The 23,006-nt window shown below is 55.1% G+C and overlaps 1 protein-coding gene across 1 annotated transcript; it reads right to left on the bottom strand.

The window, feature by feature from the left end:
- LOC116967212 (KAT8 regulatory NSL complex subunit 3-like) lies at positions 1-20,964 on the bottom strand. The gene is given in 20 exon segments (XM_033013647.1): positions 1-625; positions 2,301-2,445; positions 4,485-4,647; positions 5,510-5,685; positions 6,076-6,158; positions 6,760-6,920; positions 7,833-7,908; positions 8,601-8,834; positions 9,891-9,968; positions 10,419-10,626; positions 12,310-12,507; positions 13,134-13,197; positions 13,753-13,910; positions 16,482-16,556; positions 17,236-17,307; positions 18,067-18,168; positions 18,711-18,778; positions 18,781-18,826; positions 20,143-20,274; positions 20,864-20,964. Coding segments are annotated over 20 exon segments (2,664 nt in total). The 5' UTR covers positions 20,909-20,964; the 3' UTR covers positions 1-245.
- Between the last annotated feature and the right edge of the window lie 2,042 nt (positions 20,965-23,006).

Raw genomic sequence — 23,006 nt, 5'->3', positions numbered from 1 at the left:
TTGTTTCCACAGCTCTTTATTTCTTGTTACCCTCAAAGACAGTAGTGGATGGAGCCTTGTACCACACTGGTGGTCAGCTTTAGTGGCAAGGGTCAGCTTTAGTGCCACCACTGGGGGAAGATGAAGTGAGTGCTGCAGTCAACAAATCCGGCAATTATACGCAGCCAGTAAAATATTACAAAAATAAGCAGTAAGCAACGACACTTGTCCCTGTCCTACAGACAGTGTGGGGGAGGTGGTGATAGTCACTGCTGCCCACTGGTTGCCAAGGATCCCACCAGGCAGGGTGTTGCAGTAGTGTGGATGATGGTGCTCCCTTGGTCCATTACTGAGGGCACTTTGCCCAGTGTCTCTGTACTTGCAGCCCCAGTGGCCAGGCTGAACCTCTCCCCTCCTGTTGCGGCCGTGGCGAGGTTGGTGGGGCCGGAGGAGCTCCTGAGGACAGGACCGACCTTGGACAGCATGCTGACGGTGGAAGGACTCATCACTGCACCCACTGTGCTCAAAGTGGGAGTCCCCAGAGTGCGCGGAGAGGACACTTCGAGAGGACTGATAATCGATTTGGTGAGGGCAGACATCTTGGCATCAGACATCACATAGAGAGTCTTGGTTGGACTTGTTGTAACTGGAAAATAAATGAGCAAACATTGAGCAGTGTACTTAACATTCAAGCATGCAGCTCCTCAATACTAGACAATGTTCCCCAAACACGTCTGCCCCAGGTTACAGCATGCAGGGGGTGTATGGATAAAAACTTAATGCTGGAGCAACTCAGCAGGCCAGGCAGCAATCTCTAGAGAAAATGGATGGGTGACATTTCAGGTTGGGACCCTTCTTTAAATTGACTGACTTATTGAGTCACTCCAACATTTTGTATCTATCTTTGGTATAAAGATTAAACCAGCATCTGCCGTTCCTTTTTATTACGGGAAACCTATGGGAAGGAATTGCCAGCTGTTACATGCCTGGGGACAAAGACCACACAGTTCCTCCCCAGGTAAATTAGTGAGCGAGGGGCAGTTTCACAACTTAAGCATTTTCATTTTTAATTCCACTGCCGCTCCCTCCCTCACAATATCTCCATGCCAGCAAATCACAGTTTCATTGCTCTCTGGGGAAAAGAAATGCCTTCAATTTTAGTGTTAGAAATACAGCGTGCAAACAGGCCCTGAGTTCACGCTGACCAACGATCCCCCCTGCACACTAACATTATCCTACACATGCCTGGGACAATTTACACATACACCAAGCCAATTAATCTACAAACCTGTACGTCTTTGGAGTGTGGGAGGAAACCGAAGATGTTGGAGAAACTACACAGTCACGGGGAGAACGTGCAAACTCCGTACAGACAGCACCCGTGTCTCTGGCACTGTGAGGCAGCAACTCTATCATTGTGCCCCTCCCCCACTGGTTTATTGGCGACTCTAGTAATCATAGGCTCCAGGTTTAGATAGTTCCACGATACCTGCACAACACCATTCACCTGCACACAAGCAGCAACTGCGATTCTGTTAATTCTCAGCTTTACATCTTAAGGGAAAAAAAACCCTCTGTGTTTAAACCATTTTGATAATTAAATCTCAGAGGTGTGGTGACTATTTTGTGCTTCTATATACTTTTAAAAATTATATAATGGACTCAAGCAACAGTCCTCGCCTACAGCAGTGGAAACAGATTAATGCCAGAAAAGTGCTGGAGTAACTCAGCGGGTCAGGCAGCATCTGCGGAGAACATGGATAGGTGACGTTTCACAGAGTGCTGGAGTAACTCAGCGGGTCAGGCAGCATCTGTGCAGAACATGGATAGGTGACTTTTCACAGAGTACTGGAGTAACTCAGCGGGTCAGGCAGCATCTGTGGAGAACATGGATAGGTGACGTTTCACAGAGTGCTGGAGTAACTCAGCGGGTCAGGCAGCATCTGTGGAGGACATGGATAGGTGACGTTTGGTTTTGGTCGAGATCCTTCTTCAGACTCCTGACCTGAAACATCACCTATCAATGTTCTCCAGAGATACTACATGACCCATTGAGTTACTCCAACATTCGCAGTTGCTTGATTCTATATCAAAGGCAGGGTGTGCCCACATTGACTGCAGACATAGAAACATAGAATATATAAAAAATAGGTGCAGGAGTATGCCATTTGAGCCAGTGCCGCCATTCAATATGATCATGGCTGATCATCTAAAATCAGTATCCCGTTCTAGCTTTTTTCCCCATATCCATTGATTCCTTTAGCTCTAAGCTAAATCTAACTCTCTCTTGAAAACATCCAGTGAATTGGGTGCAGACTCACCGACAGTTGAGGAGAGACTCTGGGGGTTGGGGTTCGTCTCCAGGGGGGGCTGAGCTTTGCTTGCGTCCCGTGCCGCGATCACTTTGGTCTGGTCAATGGCGCCGACACCTTGGCCTCTTGGGATTTGGAGCAGCGGGTCCGAGCACTGCAGAGAGGAAACAGCATCAGAGTGAGTTTAGTTTAGAGATGCAGCACGGAAACAGGCCCTTTGGCCCACCCAGTCACACTAGTTCTATGCTATCCCACTTTGATACACACCAGGGGCAATTTACAGAAACCAATTAACCAATTAAAAATCAGTCACCCAACTCACAGGTTGTGAGTCTGTGGAATTCTCTGCCTCAGAGGCCGGTTCTCTGGCTACTCAGGAGAGAGGGCTCTTAAAGATAGCGGAGTCAGGGGATATGGGGAGAAGGCAGGAACGGGGTACTGATTGGGGATGATCAGCCATGATCACATTGAATGACGGTGCTGGCTCGAAGGGCCGAACGGCCTCTACTCCTGCACCTATTGTCTATTGTCATAACCTCTGCACCGTTACCCTGCAGTGAACTTCCAACCCCATACACCAGAGATTGCAATCGTCCTCCAAGTGAGAATAACACAGAGTAAGAACGACCCATGTCTCTGTGAGTTTGGGCGACTGGGGGACCTGGTTAATGGCTGTTCAGCCTCCAGCACTGTCTCACCACCAACATACAATACAAATTTATTGTCACTTGAACCTCAAAAGAAGTTCAAACGAAATTTGGTTTCTGCAGTCATACAACAAGAAAAGAACCAAGACACACAAACAACACAGTTCACACAAACATCCATCACAGTGAATCTCCTCCTCACTGTGATGGAAGGCAAAGTCTTGGCTCTCCCCTGTGTTCCATTCTTCTCCCAATGTTAAAGCCCCCAGCGGGCGATGGCAAGTCCCGCGTCCGTTAAGGCAACTCGGATGGGAGAAGTTGCCATTGTGAGGTTGAGGGTGACCCGGAGCAGACCATCCTCACTGTATCTCCACTCCAGCAGTTCAATACCAGTCCTAACAACTATACATCAAACTTGGCCAGAACATGATCTACTGATGCAAGGTTTTGTGTGGAGGGGGAACTCGGCATGAGCGAGCTTTCTGACTCCACTGAACAACATGCACCAACTTTAATGTTTGGCCTCCCTGCTCCAGAACCTCCCACGTCAGTGAAAACGCTACCAGTCAGTAAATGCGTCCGTTCTATAGATACAATGAACTGCAGATGCTGGTTTACAACAAAAAAAAGACACAGAGTGCTGGAGTAGCATCTCTGGAGAACATGGATAAGTGACGGTTTGGGTCGGGGCCCTTCTTCAGACCTGAAACGGGTCTCAACCTGAAACGTCACCTATCCATATTCTCCACAGATGCTGCCTGACCCGCTGAGTTACTCCAGCACTCTGTGAAACGTCACCTATCCATGTTCTCCACAGATGCTGCCTGACCCGCTGAGTTACTCCAGCACTCTGTGAAACGTCACCTATCCATGTTCTCCACAGATGCTGCCTGACCCACTGAGCTATGGTGCAGCAGCATCTATGGAGCTAAGGAAATAGGCAACGTTTCGGGCCGAAATCCTTCTGGAAATAGGCAACGTTTCGGGCCGAAACCCTTACGGGTTTCGACCCAAACCTTTGCCTATTTCCTTAGCTCCATAGATGCTGCCTGACCCGCTGAGTTACTCCAGCACTCTGTGAAACGTCACCTATCCATGTTCTTCAGCGATGCTGCCTGACCCGCTGAGTTACTCCAGCACTCTGTGTCTTCTATTAAATTGTGTGTTTGCTTGTGGGGGTCACCGAGTCCACAGCGACCCACGGTCACCCCTACACCAGTTCTATCCCACACACACACTAGGGACAATTTACACAAGATAACTAACCTGAAATCTGGAGAAGGGCCTCGATCCGAAACGTCACCCCTTCCCTCTATCCGGAGATGCTGCCTGTCCCGCTGAGTTTCCTCAGCATTCTGTGTCTACCTACAAGCCCGCACGTCTTTGGAGTGTGGGGGGAAACTGAAGCACCCGCTGGAATCTCAGGCTGTCACAGGGCGGACGTGCAAACTCCACACAGCTCGAGTGAACACCTCGTGCCACTAACTCCCGCCGTTGCAAGCTGTTCTTTTTAAACCCAGTAACACCAGGAGGAGCGGCCACTCACCTGCTGGGGCTGGGGCTGGGGCTGGGGCCCTCTCACCTCCGTCTCCGTCCCCTCCAGCACCAGGGTGGTGGCGGCAGTGCCGGGCTGGTTCAGGGTGGGTCCGCGGACAGCCTGGGCCCTCAGCGTCACCGTGATGGTGGTGGGGGGCTTGACGCCTGGCAGGAGGGAGGACAACACACGGGGTCAACGCAAGGTCAAAGCCAGGCGATTGTGCAGGACCGAGCCGATCCCACAGCCCCGTCAGGGGTGGAACTGGGGGAGCGCCGCCCAGTTGGTGGAGGGTGGGGGGGGGGAAGGGGGTCTGTGGGGGTGTGAGAGGAGGTGTGGTTGCGCATGAGGGGTGGGTGGTCGTATAGTTGCTCGGGAAGTGGGACATGTTTAACTGTCGTGGTGCCAGGAGGGTGTGTGTGCGTGCGTGTGTGCGTGCGGGGGGTGTGTGTGTGTGCATGTGGGGTGTGTGTGTGTGTGTGCGTGTGTGCGGGGTGTGTGTGTGTGTGTGCGGAGGGTGTGTGTGTGTGCGTGTGGGGTGTGTGTGTGCGTGTGCGGAGGGTGCGTGTGTGTGCATGTGGGGTGTGTGTGTGTGTGTGCGTGCGTGTGTGTGCGGGGTGTGTGTGTGTGTGTGCGGAGGGTGTGTGTGTGTGCGTGTGGGGTGTGTGTGTGTGTGTGTGCGTGCGTGTGTGTGCGGGGGGTGTGTGTGTGTGTGTGTGCGTGCGTGTGTGTGCGGGGTGTGTGTGTGTGTGTGTGTGCGTGCGTGTGTGTGCGGGGGGTGTGTGTGTGTGTGCGGGGGGTGTGTGTGTGTGTGCGGAGGGTGTGTGTGTGTGCGTGTGGGGTGCGTGTGCGTGTGTCTGTGTGTGGGGGGTGTGCGTGTGCAGGGCGTGTGCGTGTGCAGGGTGTGCGTGTGTGTGTGTGTGTGCAGGCGTGTGCGTGTGTGCAGGGCGTGTGCGTGCGCGTGCAGGGCGTGCGTGTGCAGGGCGTGTGCGTGTGTGTGTGCATGCGTGTGTCGTGTGGGCCGTGCTGCTCTACCTGTTGTGGTGCTGGTGCCGGTGGTGCCGGTGAGCTTGGCCAGGCCCCCGTTGCTGATCAGCTGCTGGATGGCGCTGGGTTTGGCGGCCGGCATCGCCGCAGCAGGGGAGGCGGTGATGGTCCTCACGATGGGAGTGGAAGTGACCGGGACAAGGCCCGCACCCTTCACATTGCCCGCCTGCAGCAACAACACAGCCCGGTAACACACACCTGCCCGACTGCCCACCCTGGGGGGGGGGGGTGCGGGAGACACCCCCATATCCTCACTCTCACCCTCCCTCCCCCATATCCTCTCACCCCCTCCCCTCACTCCTCTTCCCTCCCTCACTCTCACCCCCCCTCACTCTCACCCCACCCCCCCCTCACTCACCTTCCCCCCCTCACTCTCACCCCACCCCCCCCTCACTCACCTTCCCCCCCTCACTCTCACACACCCCCCCCCACACTCACCTTCCCCCCCTACACTCTCGCCCCCCCCCCCCCCCCTTCATTCAAACCCTTCCACCCCAGGCTGTGACAGTGACAGTGAGGGTGCCGGGCTGGGCCTGAGACGTGAGCCGTGCTGTACCTGGCCGGTGGTGCTGGCCTTGGTTCCCATGTCCTGCAGACTGAAGCTCAGGCCCTGGAGCAGGCTGCTGGCAGACGGAGCCCCTGCAGACAAAGCCCACAGTTTAGTTTAGCGACACAGCTCGGAAACAGGACCTTCTGTCCACCGGGCCCGCAGCCGCACGCACACCAACTCTATCCTACACACACACCAGGGACAATTAAACATTGGCTATCAAACTTTACAACTCCTTCCCTTCTGTTGTGGGGTAGACTGAGACTGACCCCCCCCACCTCCCCAATCTCTACACATCCCCAAAGCCTTTCCACTCATCATTTTAATTTCATGTTTCATGTACTTTGTGTTTTTATGAACGTTGGCAAATTAATTTCCCTTCCTGGGATAAATAAAGTTCTATCGTATCGTAACCTGAAGTCTGAGGAAGGGTCTCGACCCGAAACGTCACCCATTCCTTCTATCCGGAGATGATGCCTGTCCCGCTGAGTTACTCCAGCATTTGGTGTCTACCTATAAACTCCATACAGACAGCAGGGGGTGGGGTGGGGAAGGGATGGGAGGGGAGGGGATGAGTTGGGAGAGGTGGGGAGGGGATGAGTTTGGAGAGGTGGGGATGGGGTGGGGAGGGGATGGGGTGGGGATGGGATGTGCCAGTGGGTGGACGATGGGTGGGTCAGAGCCACCTACCTGGCGTGGCGGGACCCAGGTGAACCTGGGCTGGCTGTGTGGAGCCGGGGGCAGCGGTCACTCTGGCCTGGATGGTGTGGAAGGCGCTGGTGTTGGTGGGCAGTGCGGCAGTGGTCACCGTGGCACCGGGGCAGCTGATGAACGAGTCCACCGCGGCCACTCTGGGCACAGGGAGAGAACAAGGAGTCAGTGGGCTGGACGGCACGGACACACACCCACCACCCACACCACCGGGACCGACTGGGCTGGTCCCCTTGGCCTGCATTTGACCCCAGAGTAATCCCATGATATAACGTACCATGGGGGGGGGTGTATATACACACACATGCATCACTAATCCTCCCACACACGCACACCACAGATCGCATGTCCCCCCCCTACACACACACCGTACACAGAGACCAGACACACACACACACACACCACCGATCGCATGTCCCCCCCCTACACACACAGGCACACACACCGTACACAGAGACCACACACACACACACACACACACACACACACACCAACAACAACAACAATAGCACAAAAAGACAAAACCTTTGCCCCCAGGTCTATGTGGTTGCGAGCTTATTTGGAGGTTGTTGGGAAGAAGCTGCTCCTGAACCTGGGCGTTACAGTTCCCAGGCTCCTGTACCTTCCCCCCCTGTGGCAGGGCTGCAATGAGAAGGTGGCCAGCGTGGTATGGCCACATTAATTGCCCCCACACAGTCCACAGTCTTAGAATAAAGGGGAGGTCATTTAAGACTGAGGTGAGAAAAAACTTTTCAGCCAGAGAGTTGTGAATTTGTGGAATTCCCTGCCACAGAGGGCAGTGGAGGCCAAGTCACTGGATGGATTTAAGAGAGTTAGATAGAGCTCTAGGGGCTAGTGGAGTCAAGGGATATGGGGAGAAGGCAGGCACGGGTTATTGATAGGGGACGATCAGCCATGATCACAATGAATGGCGGTGCTGGCTGGAAGGGCCGAATGGCCTCCTCCTGCACCTATTTTCTATGTCTCTGGCGCTGTTCTACCCGCTGTGCCACCCTCCACATACACCAGTTACACGGGCCCCGTCCACTTACCTCTGACTGGCGAGCAACTCCTTGGTGACGGAGGCTGGCTGGCTGACGGAGAGGGTCAAGGGCTTTGGGGCACCGCCTGTCAGGAGGGAGGGACACACACACGAGGTCAGCGCTGCCGTGGGTTTGCCCAGCTTCCCCGCGGCACCATCACCAACCCTCACAAACACCGGGCCCAAACTCCCCAGCCCACACCCCCGTCACCCACTGCCCCACACACCGCACGCCTGGGGGGGGGGGCGGGGAGCACACCAAGAGTGTTCTGTGTTCTCCAGACCAGAGAGAACATTGTCCAACACCGCTTTAGATAGACGGGCACGATGTACTGCAAGAGCTGGTTTATTTAAAAAAATACACAAAGCGCTGGAGTAACTCAGTGGGTCAGGCAGCATCTCTGGGGAACATGGATAGGTGTTGTTTCATGTCGAGAAGCTCCAGTCTAATGTAGGGTCTCAACACGAAACTTCACCTATTCAGTCCTCCAGAGACGCTGTCAGACCCGCTGAGTTACTCCAGCATGCTGTGTCTTTTTTTGTAAGATAGGCAGGGAATGGAGAGACATTGGTCACATGCAGGGAGTTTGACTTTCAGCACGGATATTGTGGGCCGAAGGGCCTGTTCTGTGTTCTATCACTGCACTTACACTCCAGGCACCTCCACCTAGTCTATTCTCCGGTGTCTCATCTTCCCTGACCCTTCCCCAACATACCCCCACCCCTCCCACAGCCCCTCTCCCCCAGCCCTCTTGTTGGGCCCCTGCACCACAGTGACCGTGGGGTTGGGAGAGCGGTGCCCGGCAGCGGCAGAGCTCACCGTCCTTGGCTCCAGCGTAGGGCAGGGCGGTGGAGGCAGGCACGTCTCCGTGGGACAGGATGGTCACCTTGATCTTGGCCTTCTTGGCGGGTTTGGAGACGAGGGGCGTGGGGCTCGTGGCCTGCCGTCGCTTCAGCTGCGCCTTAGCGTCGTCCTTGTCCCCGACATCCTGCGGCTCCGACGTCACAGGTACTGCATGGGGCAACACAGCGCTGGGCGTTAGCGGCACGGGGACTGGCACACGGTACATCACACTTACAGCCGCCGGCACTACCGGATGACACAGCGCTGGGCATTAGCGGCACGGGGACTGGCACACGGTACATCACACTTACAGCCGCCGGCACTACCGGGCATTTGCCGCACCAGGAACATAACACTTACAGCCGGAACAGCACCGGGAGTTAGCGGCACCAGGCACGAGGCTGACGTTGGGGAACATCGCACGTACAACAGTATCGCACAGGAACAGGCCCTTCGGCCCACAATATCTGTGCTAAACACAATGCCAAAATCATCTCTCGTCTCTCCGCATGTGATCCATATCCCTCTATTCCCTGCATGTCCATGTGCCTTTCTAAAAACCTGTCAAACACCACGATCGTATCTGCCCCCACCACCATCTTGCCCCACACATCTCCATTCAACATTGCCCCTCTCCCCTTAAAGTTAAGCCCTCTAGTATTTGATTTGTTCCATCCTGGGTAAAAGGTTCTGACTGTCTACCCTATCTATGCCTCTCATAATTCTATACACTTCCACCAGGTCTCCCTGCAACCTCCAGCGCTCCAGAGAAAACAATCCAAGTCTGTCCAACCTCTCCCTGTAACTAATGCCCTCTAATCCAGGCAGCATCGTGGTAAACCTCCCCCTGCACCCTCTCCTAAGCCTCTACATCCTTCCAGTAATGGGGTGACTGGGTATGAGATCAGCAATGACATCACAAAATGAGGCAGCGGACACGAGGGGCCGAATGGCCTGTTCCTGCTTCTACCTCTAGCACGGCGGACTACGCCATGGGCTTGCGGCTCAGGGACAGACTGCGGTCGCCAGCAGGTCAGGGGTCACCTGCAGCACAGGTGGGCTGCGGCACTGGGGAGGGGGGGTGGGCTGCACTGTCAGCAACACTGTGTGGGAAGGAACTGCAGATACTGAGACTGAGGGTCAGGGGAAAGGACACACACGCACACACAAAAATAAACACAAACACACACACACACACTCAGAAACAAACACACACACACACACCGAAGACACAGGACGAGTTGGCCAGACTGGAATTCTTCTTCACCAGCACGTTCTGCTTCAGGAATGCAGCAAACTGAGCTGAAACCAAGGACACAGACATCAGTAAACCACAGGAGACGCAGAGCCGCATGTATCTTAGTGCATTATTGTCACATTTCAGTTCAGAGAGTTGTGAGTCGGTGGAATTCTCTGCCTCAGAGGGCGATGGAGGCCGGTTCTCTAGATACTTCCCAGAGAGAGCTAGATAGGGCCGCCATTGAATGTGATCATGGCTGATCATCCACAATCAGTACCCCGTTCCTGCCTTCTCCCCATATCCCCTGACTCCGCTATCTTTAAGAGCCCTATCTAGCTCTCCCTTGAAAGTATCCAGAGAACCGCCCTCTGAGGCAGAGAATTCCACAGACTCACAACTCTCTGTGTGAAAAAGTGTTTCCTTGTCTCCGTTCTAAATGGCTTACCCCTTATTCTTAAATAGTAGCCCCTGGTTCTAGACTCCCCCAACATGGGGAGAGAAGCAGTGATTACCTTGAGCTTGTTTCTGGGTGAGGACAGTGCCGGTCTTCTGCATGTGCTGTTTGAGGATGTGTGAGAACTGGGCGGAGAGGCTGGGCGACTGGCTGGCAGCGGTGGCCGTGGCAGTGATCAGGCTGGCCTTCTGGGCCGGGGACAGGGACAGGGACGCGCTCTTTGTCTTCGGGCTGGAGGTGGGGCTGCTCGACACGCTCGACGTTCCCTGCACAGGGTTCAACAACGTTAGACATTAAAGGAGCTGTACAGCACGGAAACAGGCCCTTCGGCCCACCACCTCCATGCTGACCAACAATGGCGGCAAACTGGCCGAGATCCATTTGCCTGCATTTTGGCCTTTACCGCTCAATTGCTGGCATGGTGGCGCAGCGGTAGAGTAGCTGCCTCACAGCGGCAGAGACCCGGGTTGGATACTGACTACTGGTGTTGCCTGTACAGAGTTGTATTGTATTCCTTTATTGTCATTCAGACTTTTCAGTCTGAACGAAATTTCGTTTTGCCTTGCAGTCATAACATAGAAATAACAAAACACACAATAAACACAGATTTAACATCCACCACAGTGAGTTCACCAGGCATCTCCTCACTGTGATGGAGGCAAAAGTCTTAAAGTCCTTGTCTCTTCCCTCCTTATTCTCCCTCTGCGCTGAGGCGATCCAGGCTTCCGATGTTGGGACCCCGGCGGGTGATGGTAAGTAAGTCCCGCGGCTGAATCCGAACTCCGCAAGACCAGTTTACATGTGACGTGCGTGGGTTTTCTCCGGGTGCTCCACTTTCCCTCCCACATCTCAAAGACGTGCAGGTTTGTAGGCTAATTGGCTTGGTATGAATCTAACATTGTCCCTAATGTGCGTAGGGTAGTGTTAATGTGAGGGGATCGCTGGTCGGCACGAACCTGGCGGGCCGAAGGGCCTGTTTCCACGCTGTATCTCTAAACTAAAGTCATCCGCATATCTGCCCAAATGTCTTTTGAAGTCGTCATTGTGCCCATTGGATGAAGTGATTTGAAGCCTTTAGACGTCTTGTGTCGTCTCCTGGGCAGTTTGAGGCCGGCACTAAATGCTGGATGTGCCATGGATAACTGTATGTACTGTGTGAATTTACAGAAAACGCCCAGAAAATGCAATGTAATCATGGCAGGGTAACCATCTTGTCAGGCTGTTGGCTGGTGCATGAATATTGGCAAAAGTCCACGAGGAAATCTCAGCTGTTTATGAAGGAACTGCAGATGCTGTAAAAATCGAAGGTCGACAAAAATGCTGGAGAAACTCAGCGGGTGAGGCAGCATCTATGGAGCGAAGGAATAGGTGGCGTTTCAGGTCGAGACTCGAAACGTCACCTATTCCTTCGCTCCATAGATGCTGTCTCACCCGTTGAGTTTCTCAAGCATTTTTGTCTACCTAGGAAAACTCAGCTGGTTCTTTTTTGGGGGATTTTTACACTTCAGAGATACATCGTGGACACAGGCCCTTCGGCCCACCAAGCCCTGCTGACCAGCGATCACCCTGTACACTAGCACTGCCCGACACACACTAGGGTCAATTTGCGCTTTGCAGAAGCCAATTAACTGGCGAACCTGCCGTCTTTGGAATGTGGGAGGAAACCGGAGCACCCGGAGAAAACCCACTCAGGTCACGGGGAGAAGGTGCAAACTCCGTACAGACAGCACCCGTGGTCAGGATGGAGCCAGGGTCTCTGGCACTGTGAGGCAGCAACTCTACTTCTGCAGTGGAGGGGGGGGGGGGGGGGGGGGGCAGAGGCGACACAGTTTGAACCCACGACCTTCTCTACTGATCACAGAGCCGGAGGAGAGGAGAGCGATGGGCGACTGGGAGCAGGTCAGTGAGCTCGGGGATGGGGGGGGGGGAGTGAATGTCACGCGACTCACCTCTGAGCCAGAGGGAGAGACCGGGACGCGGCTGAACGGGGACGCGGGCCGGCTGTTCCTCTCCGACAGCTCGAAGGCCAAGTCCCGCCTTGTGTCCCGACATCTCCTCTTCTTGTCCAGGTCAACCTCCTTGGCTTCAAACCCCGCCTGCGACTCGCACTTGGTCAGCACACCGGTCAGGAAGTCGCCTATTTCATCCTGAGGTGAAGAGATGGACAATGAACGTGGGGCTATCAACAACTCCTCCCAAGATACGGAGGCAGCAACTGCAGATGCAGAAGTGCTTCTCTGCTCCTTTTCCAGCTTTAAAACACTTTCCCTACAACAAGGTGACCAAAACTGAACACAATACCCTAAACGTAGCCACAGCAATGTCTTATACAATTGTAACATGATCTCCCAACTAAGACACACACAAAATGCTGGAGTAACTCAATGGGACAATCAGCATCTCTGGGGAGAAGGAATGGGCGACATTTCTTCATGACACACACTTGGCAATTAACTAAAGTAAACTTCAGAGTCTGAAGAGAAAAGGTTGCCCCTAAAATCTTTCCCCTCTCACCTTAACTCTAGTTGTAGACTCTGGTTCTTGATTCCCCTACTCTGGGCACAAGATTGTGCATTTACCCAATCTATTGCTCCCAAGATCGCATACACCTCTATACGATCACCCCTCATCCTCCTGTGCTCCAAGGAATAAATTCCCAGCCGGCACAGCCCGTCCCTACAGCTCAGACCCATGAGCTCTGGTAAATCCGCTCTGCACCCTTTCCAGCTGAACGGCAACCTCACAGCACAGGTGTGTCAGGGGCCGGACTCACCTGGATGCACCTGTCCACCATGCTCTGCGTTAGACCCTCCGTCTTCTTCTTTGCTTTGCTGATCCTGCAGTGGAGAAAGTCAAGCGTGAGGTGAGACCCCCAAGCAGTTAAACCTTCTCCCCTCCCCTTCGTCAGCCACTTGGTCTGCCTCAGAGGGCGGTGGAGGCCGGTTCTCTGGATGCTTTCAAGAGAGAGCTAGATAGGGCTCTTAAAAATAGCGGAGTCAGGGGATATGGGGAGAAGGCAGGAGAAGGAGAAGGCAGGAACTGGGTACTGATTGGGGATGATCAGCTGGCTCAAAGGGCCGAATGGCTTACTCCTGCACCTATTGTCTATTGGTCCCAGCCCTCTGTCAAGACAGCTTGTCACCGTGGGGTTGAGGAAGGCAGGGCCAGAAACATGGACAATAGGTGCAGGAGCTTGAAGGTCGAAGACAGTCGCTGAAAGGTCGCGTCAGTGGGACAGGCCCTTAATGATCTTTGAAGTTGACCTCCAAGAGCAAGCAGGGGCCAAATCTCACTGGGGTTGGCACCACAGAGACTGGAGCATCAACAGTCCCGGTGTGAGGATTGAACCCCCGGCCCCCCAGCTTGGAACAGCATGGCAGTGGCGCGGTTACCTGAGATTATCGTCAGCACCACCAACTATCACCAGGCTGTTTTCAGCCCGCAGCTTCTCCCGGAAATCCTCAATGGAGTCGGCGTTGCACTGCACGGAGTTCTGGCCAATCACAAACAGCACGGGCGTCTTCATGTCCAGCAGAGGGTCATCTACATCCTGAATAGAGACGTCCAGAGTATTAGATAGCACGGGGGCACACAGCAGCCTGGCTCAGGAACTGCCCCTTCCCAGTGACAGACGGCAGCCTGGGCTCAGGAATCCCAGACACAGGGCAAGTCTAGTTCAGGAACAGCTTCCTCCCACCAGCCAGTGTCCATCAGCAGCACAGCACAGCACAGCCCTCAGTTGTGGCGATGTGACAAGCTTGATGCGTTTGCCTCTCTATGCACGGGTGAGAGGTGGGGAGGGTGAGGGGTGGGGAGGGTGAGATGTGGGGAGGGTGAGATGTGGGGAGGGTGAGGGGTGGGGAGGGTGAGATGTGGGGAGGGTGAGGGGTGGGGAGGGTGAGGGGTGGGGAGGGTGAGGGGTGGGGAGGGTGAGATGTGGGGAGGGTGAGGGGTGGGGAGGGTGGGAGGGTGAGATGTGGGGAGGGTGGGAGGGTGAGATGTGGGGAGGGTGAGATGTGGGGAGGGTGAGATGTGGGGAGGGTGGGATGTGGGGAGGGTGAGAGGGTGAGATGTGGGGAGGGTGAGATATGGGGAGGGTGGGAGGTGGGGAGGGTGAGAGGGTGGGATGTGGGGAGGGGGAGGTGGAGGGGGTGGGGAGGGTGAGGGGTGGGGAGGGTGAGGGGTAGGGAGGGTGAGGGGTAGGGAGGGGTGAGGGGTGGGGAGGGGAGGGGTGGGGAAGGGAGGGGGGGGAGGGTAAGGGGTGTGGGAGGGGGAGGGGTGGGGAGGGGAGGGGTGGGAGGGGTGGGGGGGGTGAGGGGGGGAGGGTGAGGGGTGGGGAGGGTGAGGGGGGGGGAGGGAGGGGTGGGGAGGGTGAGGTGGGGAGGGTGAGAGGTGGGGGGGTGAGGGGTGGGGGGGGGGGGAGGGGGGTGGGAGGGTGAGGGGGGAGGGGGGAGGTGGGGAGGGTGAGGGGGGGGGAGGGTGAGGGGTGAGGGGGGAGGGGTGAGGGGTGGGGAGGGTGAGGGGTGGAGGGGGGAGGGGTGGGGAGGGTGAGGGGGGGGGTGAGGGGGTGGGGAGGGTGAGGGTGGGAGGGTGAGGGGTGGGGAGGGAGGGGTGGGGAGGGTGAGGGTGGGGGAGGGGAGGGGTGGGGAGGGGTGAGGGGGGGGGAGGGTGAGGGGTGGGGGGGGAGGGGTGGGGAGGGGGAGGGGGGGAGGGGTGAGGGGGGGGGGGGAGAGGGGAGAGGGTGGGGGAGGGGCGGGGTGGGGAGGGTGTGGGGGGGGAGGGTGAGGGGTGGGGAGGGTGAGGGGTGGGGAGGGTGAGGGGGGGGAGGGGGAGGGGGGGGGAGGGTGAGGGGTGGGGAGGGGGAGGGTGGGGAGGGGGAGGGGGGGGGGGGAGGGGGAGGGGTGGGGAGGGTGAGGGGGGGGGAGGGTGAGGGGTGGGGAGGGTGAGGGAGTGGGGCAGGGTGCGGGTTGGGGATGGGTGTGAGGGTGAGGGTTGCTGGAGGGTTAGAGGGTGGGGAGGAGTGAGCGGGTGGGGAGGGTGAAGGGTCCCTGGTGGGGAGGGTGTGGGGAGGGTGAGGGGTGTGGAGGGTGAGGGGGTGGGGGAGGGTGAGGGGTGGGGAGAGTGAGCGGGTGGGGAGGGTGAGGGGTGGGTGAGGGTGAGGGGTGGGGGAGGGTGAGGGGTGGGGAGGGTGACGGGGTGGGGAGGGTGAGGGGTGGGGAGGGTGAGGGGTGGGGAGGGTGGAGGGGTGGGGAGGGTGAGGGTGTGGAGGGTGAGGGGTGTGGAGGGTGAGGGGTGTGGAGGGTGAGGGGTGGGGGAGGGTGAGAGGGTGGGGAGGGTGAGGGGCGGGGAGGGTGCAAAGTACGGAGGGTGAGGGGTGGGAGGGTGAGAGGGTGGGGAGGGTGAGGGGCGGGGAGGTGAGGGGTGGGGAGGGTGAGGGGTGGGGTGGGTGAGGTGTGGGGAGGGTTGGTGGAGGGGTGGGGTGGGTGAGGTGTGGGGAGGGTGAGGGGTGGGGAGGGTGAGGGGTGGGGAGGGTGAGGGGTGGGGAGGGTGAGGGGTGGGGAGGGTGCAAAGTACGGATGGTGAGAGCCGGGGCACAGTGCAAGTGACCCGACCCCGACCCTCAGCAAATACTCACACACAGGGTTCTGCTACCGCTGTCGCTGTGGTCAGTGCCCCACCCAGTCTCAAACACGCCGTACCTGCTCGAGTCCAACGCACTAACCTACCAGCATGGAAACTGGCTCCTCGGCCCCAACATGCCCATCTCTGCATGATACCTTCCACGTGACGAGAGTCATTACTAAATTGCTTTATTTCAAATCCAATTCAGACTGTCCCTGCCCTGAGAGTATGTGACAGCAGAGTGCAGGGAGAGCGTTACTTTGTACTCACCCTGTTCTATCCTCGAGAACATCACTTATAAAATAGAAGATAAAACTGCACTGCACAGGAACAGGCCTTTCAGTCCACAATGTCTGTGTCGAGCATGATGCCAAGACCCACGTTACCAGCCTGTACCAGCCATGTGTCAAAGTGTAAAGTAACATGCCATTTATTAAGCACCAATGCTTCCTCCAAATATACTTTTATCACAAAAGAAATTAAACAAGTGGCCACTCACTCCTCTTGGTCCTTCCACTGTGAGAAGAGGGAATCCGAGGCAAACTACAGCAGACACAAACTCCATCACCGAGACCTGCAGAGAAACAAGCGGAAGGCAGCCTCAGGCAGAGTCAGTGTCGGCACGGACAGCCCTCCCGTTACGGATTCGGTGGGGTGTTCACTCTGTGAAAACGGCGTGTAGAACAATTTCCCGTAACGCAAAGCACAGTTTCATGACGCATGCACAGATAATGCAAGTTGAAAATAATAAATCGGTTTGATCAATTCACTTTTTATCTTTCCATTCAAGTTGCAGGAGAGCAAATTTTATTCCACATCTCAACTGTGGTTTTCATGTTGAGGGGGTGGGGCTTGCTGGTCTAGTGACTACACACCAGCATCTACTTCACATTGTCTGGGAAACACCTCGAAAGATCCCTAAGTTGGAAAGGGGTGCAAAATAAATCTCTGTAATTCACTGAGCGGTTAGCAGCTTGCTTTTCACCCATGTTCTTTAGGCACTGGCAGTTTGCAGTAATATTAGCAGAACACATGGACACACAAGGAACTGCTGATGCTGGTTTACAAAAAAAAAAGCGCTGGAGGAACTCAGCAGGCAGCATGGAAGGTTCCTCCCTGTGTACAAAGCTGCCGTGTAAACTAACACAAGGACATGGTTTCATCCCAGACGGAGGATACCAGAGATGAGCAATTCATGAGAAGGGGACAGCTTAGTAATTGTGAACCCAGACCCCACATCCCTGGATCCTTACATGACAAGCCACGAGAGCAGCGACGTTCCACCCCATCAGTACAATCGGTCGGCTCGGAAAGTGAGTCTGCAGCTGCAAGAGAGAGACATACCGACCGATTAGAATGTGTACTGGGCACCTTGAGCTGGGTGGGAGCCAACTAAAATGTATCACCACCTTATGCCCTACATCCAAACGCTGCAAATCCAGATGCCGTCCTCTACAGATGTACGGTAGAGTACTGACTGGGTGCATCGCGACCAACACACATTTGCCTGCCCTGGTAGACATCTAGAGCTCCCGTTAGCTGCCTTTCCAGTAACGGGAGAGTCTAGGACCAGATGGGAACAGCTTCAGAATAAAATGAGATAAGGAGAAATGTCTTAATCCAAAAGGTGGTGAATCTGTGTAATCCATTGCCACATACGGCAGTGAAGGCCAAGTCATTGGATATTTCTAAAATGGAGACTGACAGGTTCTTGATTAGTAAAGGTATCTAAGGTTATGGCGTTAAGGCAGGAGAATTGGGATGGGAGGGTAAAATAAATCAGCCATGATCAAATGGCGTGCCCACTCGATGGGCCGAATGGCCTAATTCTGCACCTATTTTATGATCTCAGATGTCCTCTGAGAGGGCTATATGTATGTATTTATGCATGTACTACCAATGTAAAGCACTTTGGCCAACGAGAGTTGTTTTTTAAATGTGCTACATAAATAAAAGTGACTTGACTTGATCTATGTTCTTAGAATGACCATGAGTAGACAGACAGTGGGATTATCGGACTGTGTGGGTTCAGGCTCCATGGGGCCCCTGTGGTCACTAAGTGGAGCATCGATCGCAGCACCAACCTCCAGGACCTTTGTGCGGACGGCCCCAATCATGTGCTCCAGGCACTGGGACACGCTCACTCCAGAGCCGCCGTTGACAATGTGCATGGTGACCGGGATTACCTGTAGGATAAGGAGCAGCAGTCACACCCGTGCCCAAGGCCAGCCCCACCCTCGACACGACCTCTACCCTGACCCTCACCACTCACACCCGAACCCGACACGCAGTACTCACACCTTAGCCCGCGGACAGCCTGACCGTCACCACCCCATCCCCCCACAGACACACACACACTCACAGCACCGCAGGCAGCTCCTGGGGCTGCCCCCACCCACACGGGGTCCCTACTGCCCAATGTAGACAAATTGCCACCCCCCCCTCCCCAAGCCCTGCCAGCAGCCCCCTCCTCCACGCACCCATGTTCCCTATTCCCAACATCTGCCCCCCTCTCAATCCCTCATCACCCCCACCCCTCCTCCCCACCCCGAATGAAGGCGTCGTTACCGCCCAGCCCAGCCACTAAAGGTGATCGATCACCTCTCCCCATCCGACAGAGAGAGACGCGCGCGCACACACACGCAGCACAAACACGCGTGCGCACACACACACACGCATGCACACAACACAGCACAAACAGACACACCACACACCCACTACTACTGACCTTTCCCAAACAGGACAGCTGGGACAACCAGAATCGGTTCCTGCGTGAGGCAGAGGCCATGTTATTGTGGGGCCACCAGGAGCGATGAGAAGCAGTGGGGCACCTGGGACCTTAGTCTGCCGGGGAGAGAACAAGCATTAAACCCTCCTGTCCCCGACGGGGTCCATCTGTGTGCACCGTCTCACTGTGACCGCGTGGGTTTCCTCCGGGTGCTCCGGTTTCCCTCCACATTCGAAAGGGTGTGTATTTGCAGGTCAATGGTGTGTAGGGAGTGGGTGAGAAAGTGGGATAACATGGTGATCGATGGTCGGTTGTGGACTCGGTGCTGTCCGCTGAGCCCATTGCAATGCTGTATCTCTAAACTAAACTCAACCTCAAGTAGTGGTCAAAATGTGTAGGAAAGAACTGCAGATGCTGGTATGAATCGAAGGTAGACACAAAATGCTGGAGTAGCTCAGCATGACAGGCAGCATCTCTGGAGAGAAGGAATGGGTGATGTTTCGGGTCCGAAAAAGAGTCTCGACCCGAAGCGTCACCCATTCCTTCTCTCCAGAGATGCTGCCTGTCCCGCTGAGTACACCAGCATTTTTGTGTCTATCTTCAAGTAGTGGCCTCCAGTTCTGATCAAGATGACAGCTACAGGAAGAGACACCTGGACAGTCAGCTCACTACCTGCCCTAATTCCCAAACATCTGCTGTCATCTGTGGTCACTGGCTCGAAGGGCCGAATGTTGCACCTATTGTCTATTGTCGCGGCTCTGCCCATAGGAATGGATGTTCCATAGAAAGCATCGCTGCTGGGTTTGGGAACTGCTCTGCCCAATACCTCAAGAATTGTGGGTGTAGCCCTGTCCATCACCCACACCAGACATCCCATCATTGACAATCAACACTTCACGGTGCCTTTGAAAAGCAGCCGACAAGCCCAGCCAGCATTCCTTCTCCCTACTCCCATTGGGCACAAGGTACAGAAGCTTGAAAGCTAACACCACCAGACACAGGACCAGCTTCTTCCCCTCGTTATCAGGCTTCTGAACGGTCCTTCCATAAAACTAGGGTTTGGCCCCGATCTCCCAAACAACCACATTGCAGCTTTTTCCATTTTTCATCTGTAACTGTAACGCTACGGGATTACATTCCGCACTCTGGGATGTTTCTTGGCACTGCCTTTGTGCATGGCTTCAATACACGAATGTAGAGAACGATTGTCTGGATAGCTAATGAACAAACCGTTTCACTGTCTCTGGGTACACATGACAACAATTCACCAACACCGTTTCCCTCTGTTTGCCCTCAGACGCACAAAATTCCCAAGAGTGTTTATCCCCCTAGATGCCACCCTGAACTCAGTGTGTAATCATGGGAATGTTGTGGGACAAGACTCGGCGGTAACTCAAGGGCTTGTTGTGGGACCAGACTCGGGGTAACTCACGGGCTTGTTGTGGGACAAGACTCCGACAGCAGGATCCCAAGGTCGCTTCAGCAACAAGGGCAGGGCCTCTGCACCGGCTGCCCCAGACTTGGCCGTGGACGAGATGATCATTTTATCGATCAGCGACGGCAGCTGTAGTTAAAACATCCAGAGAGGGAGCAGAGGATGAGGGTAACACGTGGTGGCCACCGTCAACTCAAGTAAACCACGGTTCAGACGGCACGTGGGGCGTGTAGGGAACAGAACAGGATCTTTGGTGAACAGAGAGCCTCTGGGCATTAGACACCTAAATAAACAGAAGGTGGACTGGGCATTACGGGAAAGGGCAGAGAGATTAACAGTGAGAGGGCAGTAAGTAACAGGGTCTGGAACCCAGAGTTGCCAATTGTGTGTTCCAGTAAGATAAGGAGGTAGGAGCAGAGCAAATCTCTCATTCAGAGAGAGCATTCAGAACACAACACAAAGTATGGAGTTACTCAGTGGCTCCGGCAGCATTTCTGGAGAACTCTGGATAGGTGACGTTCGAGTCGGCACCCTTTCTCGTCTTGCAGAAGGTGTCCCTGACCAGAAATGTCGCTCTGTCCATGTTCTCCAGAGATGCTGCCTGAGCTGCTGAGTTGCTCCAGCACTCTGTGTCCTTTTACATTACTGTGTGCTCTGTCCTAGAGGGGCGAGGAGCCCAGCGGGGCCAACGCGCGAGGAGCAGGAGATCCATCCATACCTTGCACTTGAGGGTCTGGAGGACATCGAGGTACGCAGCCAGCATGGAGAGCTGAGTGTATCCACCAGGGTGGTGTGCAGCCACTGCGTCAGCTTGGTGTCCCAGTTCAGGCTGGACAGGGCCTGGCGGATGCGGCTGAGCGCACTTGTCCACTGCGATTCTCCGTAGCACCGGCTCGTTGCTGGCCTGCAAACAGTTTCGGTCTCACAGTGACCACCGATACCTGGGGAGCAGTAACTATCCACGGCAGTGCAGGGGGTGCAAGGCAGGGCCTGCTCCTCACCAGCAAGCTGGGCACCTCATGTGTTTAAGAAGGAACTGCAGATGCTTGAAAATCGAAGGTAGACAAAAGTGCTGGAGAAACTCAGCGGGTGCATCAGCATCTATGGAGCGATGGAATAGGCAACGTTTCAGGCCGAAACCCGGAAGGGTTTCGGCCTGAAACGTTGCCTATTTCCTTCAGTCTGAAGAAGGGTTTTGGCCCAAAACGTTGCATATTTCCTTTGCTCCATAGATGCTGCTACACCCGCTGAGTTTCTCCAGCACTTTTGTCTACCTGGGCACATCATTGTTCCCAGTCTCCCGGTACCAAGTGCTTTGCTTCCCCCCCAGTCTCCCAAAACCGGGGGGGACTTCATTGTCTTGGCATCTTGCAGGTAATATGGAGAATATGTGGCGCTCCCCAGTCAGACAACCAAGCCTCTGGCTCAGTGCCAGGCATCCAGATAGCCAGCTCTGGCGACCGTGTGTGTCCCCTCCCCGCCCGCCCTATCCATGAGCTAGTGAGAGCCGACATTAAACGGGGCAGCTGACCACGCACACTCACCCCTTCGTTGGCCAGCCTGGCCAAGCGGTTCCGAGTACAGCACTTCACGATTTTGTTGAACAGCTTGTTCTGGGCCACACTCCACCCTGACCTGGAGGGGGGGGGAGAGGAAGACAGTGCGTCAGGTTGGAGCCGGAGGACAGGAGCAGCGATCAGCCACCGAGCACCCGGGCCGCAGACAGCGACGGCGGGGAGCTTCTGACACCAGCAACCGATTTGAGTGTAACGCGGCACAGCCAGCAAGCTGAGACCATTCAGCCTTTCACGCTGACCTACCATTCAAGGGTCAGCAGTACATCACTGTCAGTGTGTAGGAAGGAACTGCAGATGCTGGGTTTAACCCAAGAGGACACAAAATGCTGGAGTAACTCAGCGGGACAGGCACGCATCTTGGAGAGAAGGAATGGGTGACGTTTCAGGTCGAGACCTATCTCAGACGTTACAGTCATGTGTACCTAGTACAGTGGCATTATTTCTGCATAAGGTTCAGTGTCTATCCTAGCATACATGAAGCAGACTCGTACCAAGTACCAGAGTGTGAGGCAGTGGACACACAAGAGTTGCCATTTAGATCTTGGTGAATCCACAGCTCATCTCAACCAGAATCCCCAACAATTTAGATTTCAAAGTCTTATTGTTTGATTGCTTCAACAAGTGTGAGGTTTCCAGAGCTGCAGCCGACCCCCCCTGGGAAAGGCCAGTAGTGCGCTACGGTGTGTGGTCACCCGCTCACACTCATTCGATGTTATCCCACTTTCACATACATCCCTACACACTAGGCGGCAAGTTACAGAGGGTCAATTAACCTGCAAACCGCACGTCTTTGGGATGCGGGAGGAAACTGGAGCACTGAAGGAAGCCCACGTAGTCACAGGGAGAAATGTACAAACTCCACACGGACAGGGGTCGAGGTCAGGATGGAACTTGGGTCCTGGCGCTGCGCCACAGTGCGGCGCCCTTTGACAATAGACAAAAGGTGGGGTATAGGCCATTTGGCCCTTCGAGCCAGCACCGCCTCAATGTGATCATGGCTGATCATCCACAATCAGTACCCGTTCTGCCTTCTCCCATATCCCATGACTCCGCTATTTTAAGAGCCCTATCTATCTCTCTCTTGAAAGCATCCAGAGAACCTGCCTCCACAGCCCTCTGAGGCAAAGAATTCCACAGACTCACAACTCTCCATGAGAAAAAAGTGTTTCCTCGTCTCCGTTCTAAATGGCTTACTCTTATTCTTAAACTGTGGCCCTGGATCGTGATTGAGATTGTGAACAGGGATTGGTTGGCTATGGGGAGTGAGTGGGTCTAGGCACAACG

Source organism: Amblyraja radiata, chromosome 39 (genome assembly GCF_010909765.2).
Source record: "Amblyraja radiata isolate CabotCenter1 chromosome 39, sAmbRad1.1.pri, whole genome shotgun sequence".
In the NCBI taxonomy this organism is placed as follows: Eukaryota; Metazoa; Chordata; class Chondrichthyes; order Rajiformes; family Rajidae; genus Amblyraja; species Amblyraja radiata.
This window is presented reverse-complemented; position numbering and strand designations above follow the sequence as displayed.